Source organism: Zootoca vivipara, chromosome 12 (assembly GCF_963506605.1).
Source record: "Zootoca vivipara chromosome 12, rZooViv1.1, whole genome shotgun sequence".
Taxonomy (NCBI): Eukaryota; Metazoa; Chordata; class Lepidosauria; order Squamata; family Lacertidae; genus Zootoca; species Zootoca vivipara.
In genome coordinates, this window is record NC_083287.1 from 58884429 (window position 1) to 58907145 (window position 22717).

At 59.2% G+C, this 22717-nt stretch overlaps 2 protein-coding genes across 3 annotated transcripts in view; one reads left to right on the forward strand and one right to left on the reverse strand.

Annotated features, from left to right (window-relative positions):
* Window positions 1-525: 525 nt before the first annotated feature.
* GBX1 (gastrulation brain homeobox 1) lies at window positions 526-10218 on the forward strand. The gene is made up of 2 exons (XM_035130230.2): window positions 526-994; window positions 9654-10218. Exons 1-2 carry the CDS (start codon window positions 526-528, stop codon window positions 10211-10213), a joined length of 1029 nt encoding a protein of 342 aa, XP_034986121.2. The 3' UTR covers window positions 10214-10218.
* A 1525-nt stretch (window positions 10219-11743) lies between these two features.
* The window catches only part of AGAP3 (ArfGAP with GTPase domain, ankyrin repeat and PH domain 3), a 108996-nt gene continuing 98022 nt past the window's right edge, over window positions 11744-22717 (reverse strand). The window contains exons 14-18 of one of the 2 annotated variants that reach the window (XM_035130150.2): window positions 18293-18447; window positions 17683-17773; window positions 16724-16946; window positions 13083-13338; window positions 11744-12953 (exon numbers count right to left, since the gene is read on the reverse strand). In XM_035130150.2, the coding sequence (XP_034986041.2) occupies window positions 12729-12953; window positions 13083-13338; window positions 16724-16946; window positions 17683-17773; window positions 18293-18447 (950 nt within the window). In that variant the 3' untranslated portion in view covers window positions 11744-12728. The remainder of the gene's footprint in view (window positions 12954-13082; window positions 13339-16723; window positions 16947-17682; window positions 17774-18292; window positions 18448-22717) is intronic. The other variant, XM_035130149.2, reaches the window with a different exon arrangement.

Genomic DNA, 22717 nt, shown 5'->3' on the forward strand with positions numbered 1-22717 from the left:
CAGGGCCCCCCTCGGCCTCTCCAGTGGGAACCCGGCGGCGCTCCCTGGCCCGGCCGTTGGGCGGGCGGCGCTGGGGGGAACTCAAGCGGAATTTGAGGAAGATGGATGAGCCCCGAGGCAGGGCGACACCCCTTTCCCCCTCCCCTGCCATCTCCTCCCCTCCTCCCTCCCTCCCTCCCTCTCGCCCGCCTTCTCCCTCTCTCGACAGAAAGCGCCAGCCCAGCGCCAGGCGCGGCAGAGGCGAGCAGAGGCAGCGCGGCAGCGGCAGGGCCAGGAGCAGAGGGGAGGGGAGCGCAGCGCGGCTCGTGGGCGGCAGCGGAGGAGGCTCCTTCGAAGGCAGCCAGGAAGCCAAAGCAGTCAACGTCGTCTCCCGCCACGACCTGCGCCGCGTGCGCGGACGGATAAAGTGCCTTTGGCCGGGCTGGACCGACGGCGCGTCCGGCGCCCCTCCGACCCGCGCGGAGTCTGGCGCCCAGCGGGGCCCAGGCCGGGCAGCCCGGCTAGCAGCTGTCGGGGGCCGCGGCCATGCAGAGACCCACCGGCCAAGGCGCCGCCTTCTCCATCGACTCGCTGATCGGGCACTCGCCGCCCGCGCCGCGCTCCGGCCCGCTGCTCTACACCGGCTACCCAATGTTCATGCCCTACCGGCCTCTGGTGCTCCCCCACGGGCCCCTGCAGACGGCCGCTGGCCTCCCTCCGCTGGCGCCGCTGGCCTCCTTCGCCGGCCGCCTCACCAACTCCTTCTGCGCCAGCCTCGGCCAGGCTGTCCCGTCCATGGTGGCGCTCACCACCGCGCTACCCAGCTTCGGCGAGCCCCCCGACGGCTTCTACCCGGCACAGGAGCTGCCGGCCGCCGGACGAGGCAACGCAGAGCCGCCCTGCCGTCGCCGGAGCGCGCCTGACGGCGTGGAGAGCGACGAGCTGCCCCCGGGACGGGACAAAGGGCCGCCGGAGCCGCCCCTCCACTTCCCGGAGCCCTTCCCGGGCCTGGCAGGTAGGCGGGCGGGCGGGCGGGCGGAGGGAAGAGGCCCCGGTCGCCTTCCGAGCGGGGCTGCCGGGGGCGCAGAAACGCCCTGTGGGGCGGGAGGGCGGCGAAGTGAGGAGGAAGCTGCCGGAGGGGGTTGAGAGAACTTTTTTCTGAAGGGGGAAAGTTTCCTTCCAAGCGTTTGGGGCAAAGAAGGAAGGATGAACAAAACTTTGCCCACGTCCAGGCCAGAGCAGGACCTTCCCCCGACGCCCACAACGGATCCTGTAATAATTCTGTCGGCCCCCTAAACGCAGGAGGGACACATCACAACAACAACACCCCCTTAGGCTCTGGGACTTTCAGGCCAGGCATTTGGTGGTCCTGCTGAGACCACCCCCAAACTTCCGGGGTGGAACTTTGATTCAGGATCTCACTTGGGGAGTCCTTTCGTCGTCGTTGTCGTCGTCGTCCCCCCCCCCCCCCGTGGGAGTTTCACTTGCTGTCCAGCAAAGGCGCCAAACAGGCTCACGGAAGAAATTGACGCGGGCGCGCGCTAAGGAAAGTATTTTCCATCACACACAAACATACAATCCAAGCCAGCCAAACTTGGGCAGTCAGGGGCCGTTTGTGTCAGGAGAGGAGTCCCCTCTCCTTCTCTCTCTCTCTCTCTCTCTCGCTCTCGCTCTCGCTCTCGCTCTCGGTGTGTGTGTGGGGGGCACTTCTGGCTCCCCCCAAACTCCTGACCCAAAGCATCTCTCCTCCCCCCCGCCCGCATCACAGGGCAAGGGTCGGGATTGGGGGTCGTCCTTCTCCCACCCTTCTGCGAAGTATACCCGGGCAGCGAGGGTGCGGAGTCTTGGGAAAGAGCGCGGTCCGCTGGACAACCCCCCCCCCCGCAAAGAACTGTCCTCGGTGCTGGGACTTCTGTGAGCCGGCTTGGCAGGAGATGGGGGGGCGGCGGAGACCTGTCACTGACCCACCTGCAGGTGATCGTGGAAGCGCCTCTTGTGCACCTGGAGAGGGGGCGACCAGCAGAGAAAGACCACCTCGAAGGACGCCCAAGATCGGGCGACTGAGAGCCTCCGCTTGGCGGTGCGCGTTGGGGGAAGAAAGCAGCGCCTGGTCCACTCTCGGATCTGCCTCCTCTTCGGCCGCGGGGAGTAGGCGTCCCCTTGCCCTGCCTGCGCCCTGTCTGGCTTCTTCCGCAAAGGCACGCCGACGCCCAGAGCAGGACGGAGCGGGCAGGGAGCGCCGGTCCAGCCGCGGCTTCTGCCTCCCGGTTCGAAGGGGCGTCCACAGATTTCCTTCCTCACTCACTCACTCCCGCCTCAGCCTCCCCCTCCGTTCCTCCGGTGGCATTTTCCCTCCGGAGCGACACCCCTTTGCCATCCAGCTTTTTCGGGGCCCCGGAATCCTAATCCTCTCCCGCTCACCAGCTGATCCCTGTGGCCCTCGCAGTGGGCAGCCTGGCTTTCAGAAAAAGCGTGAATCAAGTCACTTTAAAGAGGGAAGCGTGGTAGCTCAGTCCTGGACCCGTTTACTCAGAAGTCAGTCTCATTACGCTTAATTGGACTTACTCCTGCTTAACTGCGTGTAGAACTGCAATCTCCTTCCAATTGCAGCAAACTTGGGGGGTCCCACGGCAAGGCGTTTCCTCTCGGGGAGGCCCGGCTTTCTGCCTTATTCGCTTTCAGAGGGAAGCTTGAAGACCCCCCAGGAGGACCCAGGACAGCCTCAATCCCGGCTGAGATCCTTCGCCTTCAGGAAGCTTCAGGCTGCCACATAGTTATTTTATTTTATTTATTAAATTTGTATACCGCCCTTCACCCGAAGATCACAGGGCGGTTCACAACATCAATACATTTCAAGCATATCTCTGCTCTCAAGAATATTGGGAACTGTAGTTTGCCCCTCACAGAGCTAGAATTCCCAGCACCCTGAACAAAATACAGTCCCCAGGATTCTTGTTAGGGTGCTTTAAATTTATGGTATGCCTTTACCTGGAAGTAAACCCTCGTGGAAATAAATGGGACTTGCTTCTGAGTGGATGGGTACAGGATTGTTTCTGGGGCCTGCAGCTTATTAATCGAGGGCTGGGTCCGTTTTAATGGCTGGGGTTTCCCCAACGCCACGCAATTGAAGGGCCTGCTAGGATTTTACCTTCCCTGAAATGCCCCCTTGGTTTTGGCCCCTTCACTGCCCTGGAGAAAGCGAGGGAGCGCCGGGGCGCGCGTGGGCTTCCACCACCAGCGCAGGGCGTCGCGCAGGGATTCTCTCAGCTTCCAAAAGGACGCTCATATCGAGGTTTGGGTGAATTTATTTGATTTTAAAAATATTTTTCGATTAATCAACTGAAAATACTCTGTATAGCGAAAACCCAGAAATGAGGAACGCCTCTCCGTTGACACTGGGGCCCCTCCCTCCCTCCCTTCTTCCCAGAGCTTTCCTGCCCATGCCATTTCGGTGCCAGGCGTACCAGTGGGTGCCATTTCCCCTGCTTATAATTGCAGAGTTGGAAGTGGCCGCAAAAAGTTCTCTAGTCCAGCCCTCTGCGATGCAGGAATCTCAGCGAAAGCATCCCTGACAGAGAGACCGATACCCAACTTCTGCTTGTCTCATGAAAACTTCTCAGGGCCTTGAAAGGCAGCTGGGCATTGCTGAGCGGCAGCGGCGGGGGCTCCCTCCGTCCTTTTGGCATGGAGGGATCCAAAGGCGGTGGCAACATATTTATTCAGAAATTCATTTGTATACCGCTGTTTAAAAGGCACACAGCGGCAAATAAATGTATGTGTGTCTTTTCATTCATTCATTCATTCCATAACACGTGTCAATAAAATTTTTACCTGGCCCTCTCCTCCGGGACTGCAGCCCCTCCTGGCCAGCTGATCTTGGGCAAGGCCAGTTTCCCGAAGGCGAAAAGTTCTTCTCCCGCAAAGCGGTTTCGCAGCCCCCACAACTAGAGAGGGGCGCTGATCAAGCAGGGCAAGGCCTAGGAGAGGGTGAGCCATGGGGGTTAGGGGGGATTCGTTGTGCTGGGGGGGGGGGTCATCCGTCCATCTGCTTCCCTTTCCCCTCAAAATCGCCGAACTGTCGCTCCCCGCCCCATGGCCTGCTTGTGCGACTGAGACCACCCAGCTGGGGCAGGAGGAGTGCGCCGCAGGAGGCTGGTAGGGTTGTCTGGGGCGGGGATGGGGGGGGGGAAGCTCCGAGATACCAGTCACGGGAAGGACTCTGCCCGGCCTCCTCCAAGGTGTGGCATCCTGCTAGATACCAAGGGATCGGAGATGGTGGGCGGGCAGTGAGATCGCGTGGGGACCGGAGGCTGCCCCAAGGAGCTCAAGAGACGCAAATCGCTCTCCTCCCCAGTGACCCCCTGCTTACTCCTAGTGGCCGGAGGAGCTTCTGCGTTCCCGAGTGCGCATTTCCTTCGCCAATAACCACTTCTGGGTGCTTCAGACCCATCGCCGCCCGAGGCCCATCGGTGCCACTTTTTATAGTGACATGGAATTGTAGAATTGGAAGATACCCGCAAGGGCAATCTGGTCCGCCCCATGCAAGGCAGGACTTTCAACAAAATAATCTCTGGCGGCAGGTTGCCCTCCAACCTCCGTTGAACCTCAAATGAATCATAGAGCTGGAAGGGACCCCAGCGGTCATCTAGCCCAACCCCCCGCAATGCAGCAGTCACACAGCTCATGAATCCCCGACATGGCCTGTGTGGGGCGCACAGCCAGCGCTGTTCCTCTCCGCTGGACGCCGGTGAGGCAAGGGCGTGTATGGGGTGTGTGATTCTCTTGCACCCTGAGAGGAGGTGGCATCTGCAGCAGAACAACATCCGAGGGGAGGAGCAGCGGGAAGAGCCCCCACCAGGAGAGCCGGGAATCCGCCAGGCGGGAAAAGCTGAGCGCGCTCCGAAAGTAGCCATCGCGCCGGCGAGGAGTCCTGTGCAGCCTCCATCTCCTCCATGAATTTGTGTCCCTGTTGGTGGCCACCCTGTCGCCTGCAGGACTCAGGAGGGAGTTCCACAGCTTTCCTCTGCGCTGCTTTGTGAAGAAGTCCTTGGATGCGTCTCTTCCGACGTTCCTTGGACGTGACCCCGCTGTTTCCCCAAGAGGGAAACTTCCGGTCCCTCCGCACCACCTTAAACGTCTCTATCAACACGCACCCCCTTTTTCTAAATTGAAAAGCCCCCACTTCTAAGTGAGCCACTGCAGCCACTTGAGTTATTCGTTTCAGTTCTTTTTTTGTCCTGAACCTTTTCCAGCCCTGCCCGCAATGGCGTTTCTTGATAGGAACGCGTGAAGCTGTTCTATACTGAATCATACCCGTGGCCCTGCAGGTCCCAGGCCTCATCTGGACTTCTCTGCCCCTGTGAAGATGTGAACCGGCTTGCCTCTGGCCCTCTGCCAGTGGCTGCGAGTCCTGCTTTTCATGGGGTTGGACTGCATGACCCTCGGGGGTCCCTTCCATCTCTAAAATTCTAGGATTAATCCTGGAGGGGGAGCCACGGGGCGGTGTGAGGGGACGGCCTCGGGTGGCAGGAATCCCAGGGGCAGCAGATCTCAAGGTTGATCTTTATTCACCCCCGGGGCGTCATTTGAGGGTTCGCCTCAGGAGCCCACGTGTCTTGGGCCAGCTCTGCCCTCTCTGGATCCCCCAAATCGGCCGCACTGCCCCCCCAGCTGGCCCGCAGCATCGCTTGCTTGCCTCGTCCCTTCTTGAGAAGGCTTTTCCAAACCCATCTGTAGAGTGGGGGGCTCTTTCCTATTTTAGTAAAGAGGGAGGGCGCTGTCTCTGGGCGTGGGGTGGTCTTGCCCACCTTTTTATTGGCCACGCCCACCACTTACGTGCCATCCGATAGGTGGGGGGGCGTTGGCTGAGAGGAGAGCCCCACCCGTCGCGACAGACCCGAGCCTTTCCCCGCGCAGTTTGAAGGACGGCCTGGGGCTGGAGCTTCTCACGTTCTTCTCCGAAAAGCTCAAGGCGGGGTACATGGTTCTCCCCTGCATTAATCCCCACAAAAACCCTGTGAGGTAGGTTAGGCTGAGAGACAGCGACTGCCCCCCCACAGGGAGCTTCATGGCCGACAGAGTTTTTTTGAACCCTGGTTTCCCATGTCCTATTCTAACCACTACCCCATACTGCCTCTCGACAGCTCCTCTCAGGGCCGTGGGGTGCTGGGCTCTGCGCACAGTCAAGAGAAGAGACGCGGGGCAGGGTCTGGCCCTGGGCAAGGCATTCTGTGCAAGGAGGCTCTCGCTTCCCTCTCAAAAACCCTGGGAGCGGAGCCAGGATCAGGCCGGCGCCAGCTGCCCGTGGTCCCTTCAGAGCCACATCTTGCCCAATCCACTCGTGTGGCTAGTCGTGGCCCTTTGAAGCAGGTGTCTGCGCAGGGCCAAATAACGACCTGGTGGAAGGTCCCAGGCTCGACGCTGCAGCCTTTCTCAGCCTTAGGCCACAGTATTGTGGAATTGGACGTGATCCCCGAGGGTCATCCAATCCAATCCCCTGCAATGCAGGAATCTCAGCTGAAGCATCCATCACAGATTACCACCCAACCTCTGTTTAGAAACCTCCAAGGAAGGAGAGCCCTGAACCATAGATCCCCCAGAATTTTTTTTGGGGGGGGGGGAATCTCTAGCTAGCAGAGATGATGAGAGTTGTAGTCCAACAACAACATTTGGGATCTCAGGTTGAGAAAGGCTGGTGGCTATAGGGCTGTATAAAGCCCTGTATGGCTTAGGCCCAAGCTATCGGGACTCTCATGGTGGGGACAAGGGAGGGAGCCTTCTCAGTGGCACCTTTGGAACTCCCTGCCTAGAGAGGCTAGACTGGTCCTTCCTTGTCCTTCTGCGGGCAGGTGAAGACCTTTTTGTTCCAACAAGCTCTTGGGAGCTGACTGCTTTTGATATCTTTCTATCTATCTAGCTTTCTACCTATCTATCCACCCATCCATCATCTCTTTGTGTTTAATTTTTTTTAATGACCCCCCCCCCCGTTTCAGCGGTTCTTCTTCTTATCTGTAAACTGCCTTGAGCTCCTGTCAGGGAGAAAGGCAGGGTGTAAATAGAATAATAACAATATCCATAATAGGGTTGGGAGAGAAATCCTGGAGGGTGTTTGCTGCCAGCCAGTGTAGACAATATTGACCTAGAAGGAGCAATGTTCTGGTTCAGCATAAAGAAATTTCCTCTGCTCCTATGCCCACTCTTAGTCCTCTCTCTCTCTCTCTCTCTCTCTCTCTCTCTCTCTCTCTCTCTCTCTCTCTCTCTCTCTCTCTCTCTCTCTCTCTCTCTCTCTCTCTCTCTCTCCCCCAAACTGCCCCACAAGCTCAGCCAAGCCAGTTTGCCAATTTCCCGGTGACCACTAATTCATTTCAGATGCTTTCATGAGAAGAGACAGAAGTAGGGTTGCAATGAGTTACCATGCAAATACCAGTCACCTCCCCAACTGGGAATGGTGGGAGCAATGGGGCGGCTGTCACCTGACTCAGGAATTGCTGCCCCTGGCCTATCACAGAATCAGGGAATCATAGAATTGTAGAGTTGGAACGGACACCGAGAGTAATTTAGTCCTGATCCTGCCTCTTCTGAACAGAAACACCCCACTTGCCAACAAACCCTTCTTTGCTTTTTATGGTGGGAGGTGGTGATGGGCCAGGGACATGCTTTTAAGAATGAGAGTGCCTCTGAGCATATGTGGATTGCCCTTCTCTCACTGACTTGCTTTCCTGTGTTATGCATGAAAGCAAGTCAGTGCAAAGTTTAGCTGTAACCACCTGGGATGGGGCCTGATCCTGCCTAGGGCAGACATACATCACTCTCAGGCAAAGAGTCCCGCTTGATCCATCCCACCCCAGGGGAAAGCCCCCAGGGCCTCTGGCGGCCTGCCTTCACTGTGGCCCCCCCTCCCCCCAGAACTGGCACCCAGGGGTCTGCTACCCCTGAACAAGTTTTTTTTTGGAAGGGGGGGGCAGTCTATAGAACCATGGATATTATTTATTTGACCTTATTAGTCACTTGTAACTCAATGAGTTTCATGTATAAACAAACAAACAAACCCACAGACACTGAAACCATTTAAAAGTAAAACAGTGAGTGACCAAGCTGAAAATAGGATTTATTTATATATAAAAAGCAGGATTAAAACATCCCACCCACTGAAAGAAGCCGCAGATGATTAAAGAACAAAGGCCGGTGAAAAACAAGACTTGCTCCTCCTCCATATATTTTTTCTCATCCCCCTTTAAAGCCACCCGAACATCTTGTGGCAGTGAGTTCCGCAGATTAATGCTTCTCTAACTTCCTCCAGGCTCAGGGTGGGCCCACGGCTCTTAGGCAATTGGCAGGGGCAGCGGCCAAGCTATTTGCCAGGCAGGGGCTGCGTGGTGGTGGGAGGCAGGAGGGGGCCTCCAGGGGCAGCCTAGCTTTTCCAGTCCCACTGTCCCAGCTCTGTGTCATGCAAAGGGGCAGCAGCCGCAGGGGACTCTGCCTCGTGGAAGTCTGGAGGACTAAGGCCTAAGGCCTTGCAGCCCACCACTGCTCTGGAGGAAGACGCTCTGCCCAGAGTTAGGCCATAGCAGACACTGGCTGGCAGCAACAGCTCACCCAAATGTCCTTCAGGCTGCTTGTCACCTGACTGCAGCCGTCAAAGGTAGACTGCATCTGAATGAGGAGGTTTAATCCTGGGCAGGCAATGCTCTTGCCCACTGGCGGGCTTCTCCTTCTGCAGTTGGGTTAGAGCCCTTTCCAAGGCCAAGCCTGGGTGGGGGTCTGTGAGGGGAGCCCCCACATTCTTTGCTGGCCAGGACTGGGGCAAGGTGGGGTGACTTTAATGACGTGGAGCATTTGACTTGCAGTCTGCTTGTGTTTGTGTGTGTGGAGGGGACCCCAGGGATCATCTAGTCCAGCCCCCACTTTGTGGTTTGGCTTCCTATGTGCAGAGTGCTTTTGGGCTTTCCTTCCTTGGAGGTTTATAAGCAGAGGCTGAATGGCCACCTGTCGTGGATGCTTGAGCTGAGATTCCTGCATTACAGGGGCTGGACTGGATGACCCTCGGGGGTCCCTTCCAACTCTGCGATTGATCAGGGTTCCCACAGCAGCAACTCCCAGCAGCTAGTAGTGTTTGGGACCATTGCTCCCTCCAGCCCACAGCCACTGGAACTCGAAGCCTCCCATAGCCCTATCGAAGCACATTGAAAACACCCACCTATTCCACACTTAGAATCATAGGAGGGCCCCCCAAGGGTCATCTAGCCCAACCCCCCGCAACGCAGGACTTCTGGGCACTGCAGTTTACCTCGCACAGAATTAGTTTCCAGAAACCCTGAGCTCAGAATTCTTCGGGGTGGCAGAGGAAAAATGCGCTTTCAAGGCGTGCTTCCGCTGGCTTCCTCCCGGGCCCGGCAGTGTGTCGTGCCCCGACCCCGACCCCCTGTCCCTTCGCGCGGTGGCTGTGAAGGAGTACCGGGCTTCTGTGCTGAGACCCGGGGCAGGGCTAGGCACGGCTGCGGCGTTTTGCAGCTACAGAATTGCAGTTGGGCGGGACCCGGGGGTCATCCTTTCCCGCCCCGCGCAATGCAGCTAGACCGGGCGCAGGTGGGCTGGCGGGGCACGCAGGGTGGGTGCCCCCGCCGGGTTTCCTTCGCCCTCCTAACATCTCTCCTCTGTCTGTTTTCTCTGTGCAGAAGTGAAGGCCTACAGTTCCGACGAGGAGAAGCTGGACGGGCGGCCTGGCGAGGCGGCGGGCGGCAGCGAGCGCGAAGAGGAGGAGAGCTCGGCCGAGAGCGAAGAGGAGCCTTTCCTGGACGGGGCGGGCGGCGGCGGCGGCGGCGGCTCTCTGGGCGCCGGGCCCAAGGCCAAGGCCAAGCGGGTCCCCGGAGAGCCGGCGTCGTCGGGCTCGGCGCCCTCGTCGTCGTCGTCGGGGCCGGGCAAGAGCCGCCGTCGGCGCACGGCCTTCACGAGCGAGCAGCTCCTGGAGCTGGAGAAGGAGTTCCACTGCAAGAAGTACCTGTCGCTGACGGAGCGCTCGCAGATCGCGCACGCGCTCAAGCTCAGCGAGGTGCAGGTCAAGATCTGGTTCCAGAACCGGCGCGCCAAGTGGAAGCGCATCAAGGCCGGCAACGTCAGCGGCCGCTCCGGGGAGCCCGTCAGGAACCCCAAGATCGTCGTGCCCATCCCCGTGCACGTCAACCGCTTCGCCGTGCGCAGCCAGCACCAGCAATTGGAGCAGGGACAGCACCCTTGAGCGCCCCCCCCCCCCGCAATGGACGGACTGCGCGGACCGGGAGGCGCGCGCCCCCGGCCCTCTCCCTGCCCCCCGCACGCGCCCTTGTACCATAGCCCTTATTTATTCGGTGTAAAGTCTATACAGAGGGGGCGGGCGCTCCTTCCTCAAGGCGGACGGCGTCGGGGGCCCCGCACAACCCCCCTCCCCCGCCCGCGTCAATGTGTCAGTTCAGTGCAGAGTCGTGATGAAAGTCAATAAACTTACTTTTCTATTGGCGTGGCCCGCGGCTCAGTGTGGGGGCGGCGGGGCGGGAGGTTGCCCCCCCCCATCCCGAAGCAGGAGTCTTTCCCGGCTGCTGCTGCCGTCGTTTCTCTCGCAGAGCCCCCGCCCCAACGAGGCGGCCCCCTGGGGGTCTCTGGCCCCCTGCGTTCCGAGGGGGCTCCTGCTTCCTGGGGGGGGCGGGGCGCGCGCGGTCCGAGCAGAGCTTTGCAAGTCAGGTGTGTGGACGGGGAACCTTGGACGAGGCCCAACGCGGACGCTCCGAAGCGCCCACGAAGGCCAGGCGGCGTGCGCTGCTTGCTGTGCCGAGGACAAGCACGCTGCTGCCCTTGCCGTCCATGGAGAAGGCACCCCAAGGCACTTGCTCTCTCCGCCCCCCCCCCACAGTCAGTGGCTGAGCACCGGGCCCATTCTGGCCCCGTTGGAGAAGCTGCAAAGGGCGGCCGGACCAAGCCTGGTCTGCTGCTCCCACCAAGCCTCCCGCGCGGAGGCCGCAGCAGCAGGAACGGCAAAGAACACATCACATCATGTAAGATGGTTTTAATAGCAGCAACCGGATTAGAGGATCTGCATGGTCCCGCTAGAGTTGTGTGCCTGTCTCCGTGTGTGGGGTGCGAGTGTCACCCACCCCCTTGAAAAGGCCCCCGCGTTGCCGCGTCCACATCAACCGGGTAGGGAGGGAGCAGCGCCAAGACCCCCCCCCCCGTCCTGCAGCTCAGACTGCGCTACTGACTCTCGCCCAAAGCCAAGCAGTTGCTCCCATTTGCAGGCAGCAGGGGCTCTTCACCCCCCCTTCACAGGTCACAGAGTTAGAAAGGACCCCAAGGGTCATCCAGTCTGACCCACTGCAATGCAGGAATCCCACCTAAAGGTCCTTCCCCACAGGCAGGGTAGGACAGCTGCTATGCCCTGGAGGAGGAGGGGGGCGCAACTCTTCTGGCAGGAGAGACGGAGGCAGGTTGTGGGGACCCCTGCAAGGAGGGGGGGTTACCCTGCTCCTGCTTGTGTCTGGACCCTCTTGATGAAGCCCCCCCTGCTCCCCAACAGGTCTGCCTCACACACCCAGATCCCCAGAGAGCAGGATGTGCTGTGGCTGAGCTTCTGCCTCCTCCCTCCATCCCATGAAGACAGAAGATGCCACTGCTGTCCTGGGCAGAGCACAGGCAATTGATGCGCCTCCCCTGACGGACTGTGCCTGCGCCCCCCCGCCCTGCCAGGGTTCCCACACCCTTGATCATCTGGGTCGCCCTCCCCCGCCCACCTTCCAGCTTGTCAACATCCTTCTTAAATTGTGCCGCCCAGAACTGGACACAGTATTATTCCAGGTGTGGTCTGACCAAGGCAGAAGAGAGTGGGGCTTCTCTGGACACTAGACTTCTGTTGAAGCAGCCTAGAATAGAATTAGCTTTTTTTTGCTGCTGCATCACACAGTGGACTCATGTTGAGCGTGCGCCCCATCAAGACCCCTAACTCCCCATGGCCTGCTACGGTAGTTTGCCCAGCCCCTGGCCCTGCTCCCACCACAGCCAGCAGCAATCCGACCGGTGGGGGCTTCCTGGGCAGGTGGGGGCCTTGCCAGCTTGCTTGCCAGCCCAGCCTCTCTGCCCCTGCCCCCTGTCCAGCCTCCCCTGGGCTGGGTGCAACCCTGGCCCTGCTCCACGAAGGAGAAGAAGGAGAGAGAGCCACACTTTGTGGGGCAGTTGGTGGGTGAGGTGGGGCAGTTCTTTTATTGGGTAGCTGCTCGGTTGCTGCTGCAGGTCTTTCTCTCTCTCTCTCTCTCTCTCTCTCTCTCTCTCTAGCTCTCACACACAAACAAACGGCAAAGAAACCTTATTTACAGACCGTCATATAAATATTTCCAATGTACATTTTATACACAAGTGGCTGAGACGGGTGGGAGGCTGGAGAAGGGCGAGCAGCTTCCCAAGTGGGGGGCCACCCCAGGTCTGTCCAGGAAGGGCTGCAGTGGCGGACGCGGGGGAAGGCAAGGGGGGGGCTCTATAGTACTGACACACCACAAGTGCAGCCAGGGGGAGGGGAAGGGGGTTCCCTTTGCTCTGGGCCCTCTGGGGGGGCCGTGTTCCCTTTTTCCTGGGGGGGTGGGAAGGAGGGCTGCCCGCGCAGAGGATGCCTGGCCACCAGGATGGCAAAGAAGAGGCCCCTCGGGTGCCAAGGGCTGGAGCCTTTGCCCCACGCCCGTCTAGGGCCCGGCCCGGCCCCCGCAGCGCTGCCAGAGGGCTGTCCCGGAGGGGGCTCAGTGGGCCGTGGGGGACGGGGGCTCGGGGGACAGAGCACCAGAAGGGGAGGCGTTGTTGTTGAGATTCCGGCGGGGCAGGCTGGGCGTGAGGGAGCTCATGGCGGCGTCGCTGGGGCACCCGTGCTGGAGCAGGATGTCCACACATTCTTGGCTGCCGGCCCGGCGGGCGTAGGCCATGGGGGTGAGGCCCCGGGCGTCGCGGCTCTTGACGTCCACCCCGTACTGCAGGCGGAGAAAAAGCAGTGGCAAGGATGACGGTCAGGGAGGTGGCAGCTGGGAGGGTCCCTCTCCTGCCAACCCCCTGCCCAGCCCCCTCCGCTCCTCCCACCCCCTCGGAAGGCTCTCTGTTACCCAGATGAGGAGCTGCGTGAAGACCACGTTGGCCATGGCGCTGGAGAGGTGTAGAGCCGTCCGGCCGTCCCCGTCCCCGTAGGTCTCGTTCACCTCCTCCTTGGTGCCGTGCGCCAGCAGAGTGACCACGGCCCGCAGGTCGTCCTCCACCACGGCCCGCAGCAGCTGCTGCCCCAGGGGCACGTCCGAGTGGGGCAGAGGGGCCAGGAAGAGCTTCTGCTCGTACTTGGCCCGGATCCAGCGCTCCTTCTCCTCCCTGCAGAAGCAAAAGCGGGTGGCCCGCCTGTCAGGGACGCTTCAGCCGCAACTCCCGCCTCGCGGGGTGTGTGTGTGTTTCGACTAGATGACCCTCGGCTTCCCTGCTGCGATTCCAGGGAAGGGGGCCCTGCACAGAGACGTCTCCGTCCCGCACGCCCCCCATAAAGGCAGCCTGCCCCCCGGGATCACCCTCTATCACGCTGCCCCAGTGGAAAGGCCAGCCCCCGCGCTGGAGGGCAGGAGGAACGGGCTAGACGCCGAAGGAGTCGTGGCTGCGGCATTATCGCCCCTGGCGTCTTGCCGCCCACACAAAGGCGCTGGTGCCGAGGGGCCCCCGATCGATGCTGCCGGCACCCCATTGCTATCTGCTGGCCATTCTATCCATCTGCATCTTGCCAGGCGCGATCAATACCCGCTTGCAGAGCATGCTCAGTTCCTCCTGCCCCCTGACCTGCTCTTATCCGCTGATAAGGCAGCAGAAAGGGCTCTTGTCTGGGTGTCGGGATGAGTGAGTGACAGCGCAGGGGCTCCGATAGGGACACACAAGGCAGCCTCCCCAGGGGCCGGGGCAGCCATGCCGCCGCCTGTAACCCCTTCTTCTCCAGCCGCAGAATCGGCCCTCCTGCACGCGCTGCGGCTACTGACTCTCCGGCTGGCAGAGAGGCTTCTGCGAGGGGGTTTGCTCTCTCGCCCCCGGCGGCCATCGCAAAGGCCATGGCAAAGACCAACACGTGTCCCAGCCAGTTTGGCACCCACTCTGCCCCCATGGGGAGCTGGCTGGCATCTGATGTTGCTCTCCGGCTGTGGCTCAGAGGTGGGGCTGGCCCAGGAGCGAAGGGGGTGCTGTGGCCTCCTCAGACCCCAGGCAGGGGGAGCCCCATTTCAATGAGGCACCTCCTAGTTCAGGCATTTGTGGGAAGCAGCAGAGGCATTTGGCATGCAAAAGCGGGTCCCGACTGCCACCCCCCAACCAGGTGGCCCCAGCCCCTCTCTGAAGCATCGTGAGCTCTGGGCAAGAAAAGCCCCCCAACTTGTGGGGCAGCTAAGCCTTCCCCTCCCCTGACAGGGGAACACCACCCAGCGCCTTCCTCTTCCTAAACCAGCCACCCCCAAACTTTGGCCCTCCAGATGTTTTGGACTACAATTCCCATCATCCCTGACCACTGGTCCTGTTAGCTAGGGATCATGGGAGTTGTAGGCCAAAACATCTGGAGGGCCACAGTTTGGGGGTGCCTGTCCTAAACCAATGCCAAGGGCTTGCTCAGAGATGGGGGGCCTGTGGCCTTTTCCAGACATTGTTAGGCTCCAGCTGCCCCCTGCCCCCAGCATGGCCAATGGTTAGGGGAAGGGGGGAGGCACTCTGGCAACGCATGGAGAGCCTCAGGCACCCCCCACCCCCAAGCTCTGGTGGAGAAGCGCCTGCTAGAATGATCCTTGCAGCTCCTGACAGAAATAGAAACAAACCAATAGTAATTATAATACTAAAACCCCCTTCCACCCACGTCATCCTCTCCAGCGCTGGCCTTACGATGCTGCCACAGAGGAAGCGTATCAGAACTTCAGAGATCAGGGGATGGGATGATTCTGAAGCGTTAAGCAACCTCCAGCATTTGCATTTCCTCTTCCTGTGATAATTGTGGAAATTAAGCCTTTACCTGTCTGCTTAGAGCGGGAAAAGAGCAGCAGCGCTGCCTTCCCAGGTCAGCTGGAGAGAGGCAAACTGGGCTCTAATGAAGGCAGAGATCTCCCTCTCCCTGGGGGTGGGTCCCCCCCCCTTGCTGTGCTGCTGCCCCCTTGGTGGCTGAGGCTGCAGCTTGAATCTCCTGCCAGCATTTCCTGGTAGTAGTCAGGGAAGAAGCAGCGCCCCCCGACTCCCCCTTCAGAGTCTCCTAGGGGTCTGGGCGTCCCAAATGCCACCTTGCTAGTTAATGCTGAAGAGCCACAGCCGATGGGGCCCTGCAACGTCTGTCAGAGGGCCAGGGGGAGGAAGGACCTCAGTCATTTCGACAGGGAGTCCCCATTTTGAAAGAAAATAAACAAATTCCTTCGAGACCAACTAAGTTTGTTATTGGTACGAGCTTTCGTGTGCCTGCACACTTCTTCAGATACCCATTTTGAGGCAGCAATATACAAAGGGCCTGTTTTCTAGTTCCCCTATTGATCTGAGTGTCTTGGAGAATGTGTGGATCTGGAGCCATCCAGACACTCTTGCTCTCAGTCACAAAATTGTAAGCAGCAACCTATTAGATTGTAGAGATTATTATTAGTGACCGTCTTATTATGTTTGATGGGACTGCACTGCAGAACTGGGAATTTTGCAAGGCCATTTTTCGCTGTGCAATAAAGAGATATGGACTGATTCCCTCCAAAGTCCATGCGTGGCTCTGGGCTCCTGCTCCCTGGACGAGACTGTAAATGTTCTGTTTTCAGACTTTCCTAAAAACCAGAGATGCCCATGAACCAAATTTCAGATTCCTAGCTTAGAATGGCTCTACTAAGTCTATGAACGTCCAGTTCTCAGACTACACGTGTTTGAGGTCGCAGAGAAGTACTCTCACAAATCTGACCCCCCTTTGTGAGTGTGTGCCTTTTGGGGCCTTTCAATCTGAATTTCTGGCAGGTACGAGATGCAAATCCATGCCTTCAAATGGCCGATTCTTCCTCCTGTAACCTCCACCCTGAATTTACAGCCTCCTGGCTAGATGTTTGCAGGGCAGTCTCGAGCAGGTCGCGCGCCCTGGCGCTGAGGGGCGGAGATCGCTCCGGCGCCCCCGCCCTCGCAGAGCGCAGCATGGCTTCCGCGCCTACCTACCTACCGGCCCGGCGCCCCGCGGACTCTACCTAGAGCCGGCCCTGGATGTTTTCCCCTCTCAGCTCCCTTAGGCAGCAGGTGCTGGGGGGGGGGAGTGGAGCTGGAGCTGGAGCCCCCTGCCCCCAGCCAGTCCCTTAAGTTGACTAGCCTGCTGCCTCCTCGGTTTTGTCAGAGGGGGCTGCCCCCCCACCAGCGCAGGAGTAAGATTCAGTGGCCAGGCTAGTTGGCCGCTTCCCCTTGGCCTCAGGCAGCCAGATGTTTTGAGCCTCTCCTCTTATTTATTGAAAAATGCATATACCACTTTTGTGTTTGCCATCTCAAACAAAAAGCAACTCCCACTTGGCCTGGAATTCCATCAGGTTCCCCCCATTTTTCTGAACTTGGTCCCCACTCTTGGAGTTCCTGCCCCAGAAGGAATTCTTCTCAATCCGACACAAGCACTAGAGAAGCGAGAGAACAAGGGGGGGCATCTCTGGCCCCCTTTCTAGAACCAGGCACAAGAGCCCCTTCCTCCCACCAAGCCCTGGGAGGCCACCATGGGGCCCAGCGGCCTCCGTCAGGCACCCCCTACCTGCAGCTCTCCGGGGGCGGCTTGGGGTAGTTCTCGATGGCGCCTTCCCACACGGAATTGGCCAGCGTGTTGCCGATGGCCGTCATCACCATCACCAGCTCCAGAGGCCAGTCGTCCAGGTCGAGGGAGCGCACGCGAGAGAGGTGCGTGCCCAGGTTGCGGTGGATGCCGGAGCACTCGATGCAAATGAGGGCCCCCAGGTTGAGGCTGGCCCAGTCCGGGTCTGCGGAGGGGCAGGGAGCAGGGAAATGAACACCTGAAAGGGACCCCCACCCTCCTGTGCCTCCTGCCAATCAGAGAGTGGCTTTTGCTGGCTGGCTCTCCCTCCCTCTTTCCCCATATGTTCAGGTGAGATTTAAGGGTTCAGATGAGGGCAGGGTGTTAGGAAATGCCCAGAGACCCCCCAAAGCACCCCAGGAGTTTCTGCAGAGCACCCCAATAGTGATCTGCACAAGGGAGGAATGACCCTCCCACGGTGTCCCCCCCCTCCTACCCAATACCTTTGGGGCTCCCTCCCCCCCTCCCCGGGCACCAGACGCCGTCTGCCCATGTTTGGCTTCAGACTCAGATGTGTTTGGTGAGGGGTGGCTGTTGGCAGCGAGGAATCATTGCAGGGCAAAAGCGCCCCTCTCCTGCCAGGGCCATCTTCACCCAGGCTGGGAAGGGGGGGCAGAAAAGGGTCTGCTTGTCCCAGGCTGGGTGGCTGCCAAAACCCAGGAGGCCCTTTCGGTGCCATGCTTTCAGGAGCCACGAGGCCCCGAGGAGCCGCTCTCTTCTGCGGGATACAAAATGCCCAGAGTGCCCTGGGCACACGCTGGCGGGGAGCTTTCCTCAACCCCCAAGGCAACAGTTTGCCGCCTCCGGTTGCTCTGTCCAGGCCTGCGGAGGAGCTTCTGACAGCAGAAAAAGACAGCCCTGCTCCTCCCTCCCCCCCCCGCCACCGCCAGGCCATCACTCACTGGGCGCATCGCAATCCACACAGAAGCTGTTTCCGCGCACCGTGCGGATGGACTGCAGAGCAAGCGCATCGCTGTGGCTGCCCAGGCGAGCCTGAAAGAAAGGCAGAGATTGCGTCCTGTGAGGGGAGGGGTGCCTGTCTCCTCCTAGGGAGGGGGAGGCAACAGGAGAAATTCTCCCCCCAGCCAATGCACAGACTGATACTGGGGCTGAAGCGCTATCCCTGTGGACCCCCCCAATTTCCTCAGGTAACATGAATCAAAACTGCCAGGATCTTTGGACCTGGGTGCTCCCAGCCCCCCCTTTCAGATCGGCAGTGAGAGAAAGTGAGTTTGCCCCTGTGCAAGGACCCTCTGGCAGCTGGGTCCTGCCTCGACAGCCAGGTGCGCTGTGGGCATCATCTTGCAGGTGCCAAGCCAGAGAGACCCTCCTCAACCCAGCAAGAGGTGCTGCCCCAACTCTGGGCTCTTCTGCTGCCCCTCTCCTGCCCCCCTAGGAGCAGGGCAACCCCTCGCCCCTGCCGGCCGACATGGGATGGCAACACGGTCCATGATCCCCTCCCGGCAGGCCGCTGACCACAGCCGCTTTGCCCCCCCCCCCAGGCAGACCTACCTTGTTCTTGCTGCTCTCGCAGCCCTGGAGGCTTGCCAGGATCTGGCTCTCAATGGCTTGCACCCAGAGCTCCCGCTCCTCTGCCGTGGAGGCCTCAAAGAGCCACGACTGGCCCGTCAGAGACACAATGACAAACTCAAAGGACTCGTCTTGCTCTGGAGGAGAAAAGGGGGGGGGGAGAGGCTCGCTTGAAATAAACACTACTGTATCCGACTTTCAGAAGACATCTGAAATTTTTAATGTTTGATGTTGTATTGCAGTTTTAATATTTCATGGGAAGCAGGAAAGAGTGGCTGGGGAAACCCAGCCAGATAGGCGGGGTATAAATTATTATTATTATTATTATTATTATTATTATTATTATTATTATTATTATTCCATTTCTACCCCACCCTAATCTTCAGATGGGCAGCATTCAAGTCCCATTAAACGCAACTCAACTCCTTAACATGTAGAGCTGTGAATGCAATGTTGCAAGCCGCCCTTTATGAAGGCGGGGGGCCCTATACAGTCCATAGATAATCGTCCTAGTGATGCTGTCCCTCCCCCCAGGGGGAGCACAGATCCAGCCCTCTCTGGGCAGAAGGGTCTTTCCCCACGGCTTGCATGGATCAGGCTCAGCACGGCCGGCCTAGACAAGCATCACGCAGAGGCAGCAGCAGCCAGCCGACAGGTCACAACCCAGAAGTGCCTGGGGGCCTGATCCAGGCTGGACTGTACCACCACCAGCAGCAGCCCAGGCACCTTGGGGGGAGGCAAGGGGAAAGATGGACAGAGAAAGGGAAAGCAGCTCTAGGGGGCAAGTGGAGGAGCAGAAGCAATAGCAGGTAGCAGACTGTTCTCGCCCCCTGGCACTGCACTCCAACGCCCACCAGGCCGAGGCTGATGGGGGTTGTGGTCCAGAGCTGATGTGTGCAAACTGGTCCAGAATCAGGGCATCCTCACTCAGGAAGAAGCACTTCCCAGGATCAGTCATAGAATCATAGAGTTGGAAGAGACCCCAAGGGCCATCCAGTCCAACCCCCTGCCAAGCAGGAAACACCATCAAAGCATTCTTGACATGCCTGTCAAGCCTCTGCTTAAAGACCTCAAAGAAGGAGACTCCACCACACTCCTTGGTAGCAAATTCCACTGCCGAACAGCTCTTACTGTCAGGAAGTTCTTCCTAATGTTTAGGTGGAATCTTCTTTCTTGAAGTTTGAATCCACTGCTCCGTGTCCGCTTCTCTGGAGCAGCAGAAAACAACATTTCTCCCTCCTCTATATGACATCCTTTCATATATTTGAACATGGCTATCATATCACCCCTTAACCTTCTCTTCTCCAGGCTAAACATACCCAGCTCCCTAAGCCGTTCCTCATAAGGCATTGTTTCCAAGCCTTTGACCATTTGGGCTGCCCTCCTCTGGACACGTTCCTGCTTGTCAGTATCCTTCTTGAACTGTGGTGCCCAGAACTGGACACAGTACTCCAGGATCTTGCCAGCCGTGAGGCTCCCCTGGCAGCCACAACCTCTGTCCTGCCCACGGCTATAACCCAGGAGGAGAGAGGCAGTCCCTCCTCAGGATGAAGCCTGGGCCCCTGAGCAGCAGCAGCAGCAGCAGCAATGTAGGGTTACCTGAGGAGGCGGGCCCCTGCGGGCCCCACACAGTCCAGGAGGAGCAATTCAGGGCCCGCAGGGCAACTAAATGGCCTCAGTCAAAAATGATGGCTTGCCTTCTTCCATTTTAAAGGGGTGAGAGGGATTTTTTTTGGGGGGGGGGGCATGCAGCAGCCAGAGCAAAGCAATCTCTTGCCCTTTCCTGCAGGGGCCTCTCAGAGTGGCCCCAGCCGGAGACGGGACGGGGCCAGAAGATGGGCAGCTTGTAGGGGCTGTCGAGGGAGGGTGCCCCCCCCCCGGGCAGATGCCTGCCCAGCTGCTGGAGGGAAGTTGCCGGGGGCCAGGAGTAATCATCCCATGCGATGTCACAGCCCGCACTCCAGCTCATAGCAAAATGATGTGTAATTCCCTAATTAGTGTTATGCAAATAACATCCTCAGCTCCCTAATGTGGCTTCCTCACTCTCTGGGAGAGGCAGGCAGGCAGGGCAGAGGAAAAGGAGTCCTTTCCCAGACCCCAGGCCCCCTTGCTCCCTCCACACCCAGTTAGGTCAAGCAGGGGCCTCCAGGGAGGGCCCTTGGGAGCCCCCCCCCCAGCTCCAGGGAGCGCCTCTGCGCCTGCCAAGCCCCAGGCCTGGCACAAGCCCCTTTGCCCAAGGAGTCCTCCCTGCAGGAGGGAGGAAGGCCAGAGAGCAGGCAGCCCTCCTCCAATCAAGGGACCAATTGCCTGGCGGTGGCTGGATCACAGAAGCCTAGAGTCCCAGAGCTGCAAGGGTCATCTAGTCCAACCCCCTGCAATGAACCCAAGGACAGGCTGCTGGATCAGGGCAATGGCCCACCTAGTCCAGCCTCCTCTTCTCTCAGTCAACCTCAGGGGAACTAGCGAGCAGAACAGGAGCCCAAGAGTCCTCTCCCCTCCCTCCCTCCCTCCCTCCTACCCTGGAAACCTCCAAGGGAGGAGAGTCCCGCCCCCCCAAGGGAGCCCATCCCACTGGGGGGGGGGGAGCCCAGAGCCCAGCCTCCCTCTCCAGATGGTGCCCACTCAGCTGGGTCGGGGCTCACAGCTCCCACCTTCCAGCGCCACTCCCTCCCCCAGTGCACCATGGGGAAGATGCCAAGGCTTTAAACCTGTTGCCCCCCCCCCAGCCACCTCTTGAGGGGAAGGGGCACAGAGAGACAGGCAGGGTTAAGGGAGAAAGCCTTGGCCATAGAATCATAGAGTTGGAAGAGACCACGAGGGCCATCCAGTCCAACCCCCTGCCGAGCAGGAAACACCATCAAAGCATTCCTGACAGATGGCTGTCAAGCCTCTGCTTAAAGACCTCCAAAGAAGGAGACTCCACCACACTCCTTGGCAGCAAATTCCACTGCTGAACAGCTCTTACTGTCAGGAAGTTCTTCCTAATCTTTAGGTGGAATCTTCTTTCTTGAAGTTTGAATCCATTGCTCCGTGTCCGCTTCTCTGGAGCAGCAGAAAACAATCTTTCACCCTCCTCTATATGACATCCTTTTATATATTTGAACATGGCTATCATATCACCCCTTAACTTTCTCTTCTCCAGTCTAAACATACCCAGCTCCCTAAGCCGTTCCTCATAAGGCATTGTTTCGAGGCCTTTGACCATTTTGGTTGCCCTCTTCTGGACATGTTCCAGCTTGTCAGTATCCTTCTTGAACTGTGGTGCCCAGAACTGGACACAGTACTCCAGGTGAGGTCTGACCAGAGCAGAATACAGTGGTACTATTACTTCCCTAGATCTAGATGCTATACTCCTATTGATGCAGCCCAGAATTGCATTGGCTTTTTAAACTGCTGAAGGCCCGTCCTTCTCTTCGCTTCCGACACCTCAGTCTCTCCCCCAAGCACCTCCTTTTGGTCCCCAAGCACTGCCAAACCCTTCCTGACCCCCTTGTGAGTGTCCCCCTGCCCCATGGGGCTCCCCCCCTTCTCAGACAGGAGAGTGGGCATCATTGCAGGCTCCTTGGTGCCAGTCACAGGTGCAGCAGCGGCAGGCACTGCTTGGGGCAACAAAGCCCTGACGCTCTGCCCACATTTCCTTGCCAGCCAGTCGTCTGTCTCCGGCCATCCTTGCCCTGGCAGGTGGGACCCCGAGAGCTGCAGCAGGGGCTGGGGAGGGGCCCTCCATGGCACTCCCTGGATGAGGGCATGTGGCCTTACGCATGCCAGTCCCTTGCCCATCTCACCCCCGCAGCCTTTGCCTGGAACAGACGAGGTTTCTGTGCCATGAGGGGAGGGGGAGGCAGCCCGGGCACCTCCCCCCCCCCGGGTCTCTCCATTTCTGGGGGACTCCAATGCGCAGAAACAATGGGGAGGGGGAAGAGAGCTCAGCGCCTCACCACGCAACCCCGCCCCCCATTTCAGTGCATTCCTCTGGGCCCAGCAGCTCACTCCCCCCTCCCCAAACTCATTAGCTCAGTGACTGACCAACTGAGAAATTAGAGGAGCATTTGGGTAATTTGACGAGAGACTGGGATGGGCTTCTGCGGAAAGGCTGGCGAGGGGGCCGTGGGGGGCTTGGCACGGAGAGTCTCCTGCTCTGGAACTCTCGCTTGCTGTGGGGCTGGCCAGGAAGAAGGGTGTGAGACGGGGGGGGGGGGCTAAGCCACGTCCGTGTGCGGCTCCCCAGGAATTAGTGGGCAGTGGAATGAGCGAGTGCGTCTCTTGATTATTTTTTGATGATGTTTCGCAGGCTGAGCGCTCTGAAGTACTCCTGAGCAAGCCAGGCATCCTTCTCGCTGTTCGGCGGCTGCTAATGGGTGTTAACCCCGCGACCTCGTCTCCAACGCTGCCTCGGCAACAAGCCCT

Excerpts from the sequence above, each read along its gene's own strand:
- GBX1 (XM_035130230.2), top strand. The coding sequence starts at position 526 with ATGCAGAGACCCACCGGCCAAGGCGCCGCCTTCTCCATCGACTCGCTG. Across the intron at positions 995-9,653 it reads GCCCTTCCCGGGCCTGGCAG|AAGTGAAGGCCTACAGTTCC; the intron begins GTAGGCGGGCGG and ends TTCTCTGTGCAG.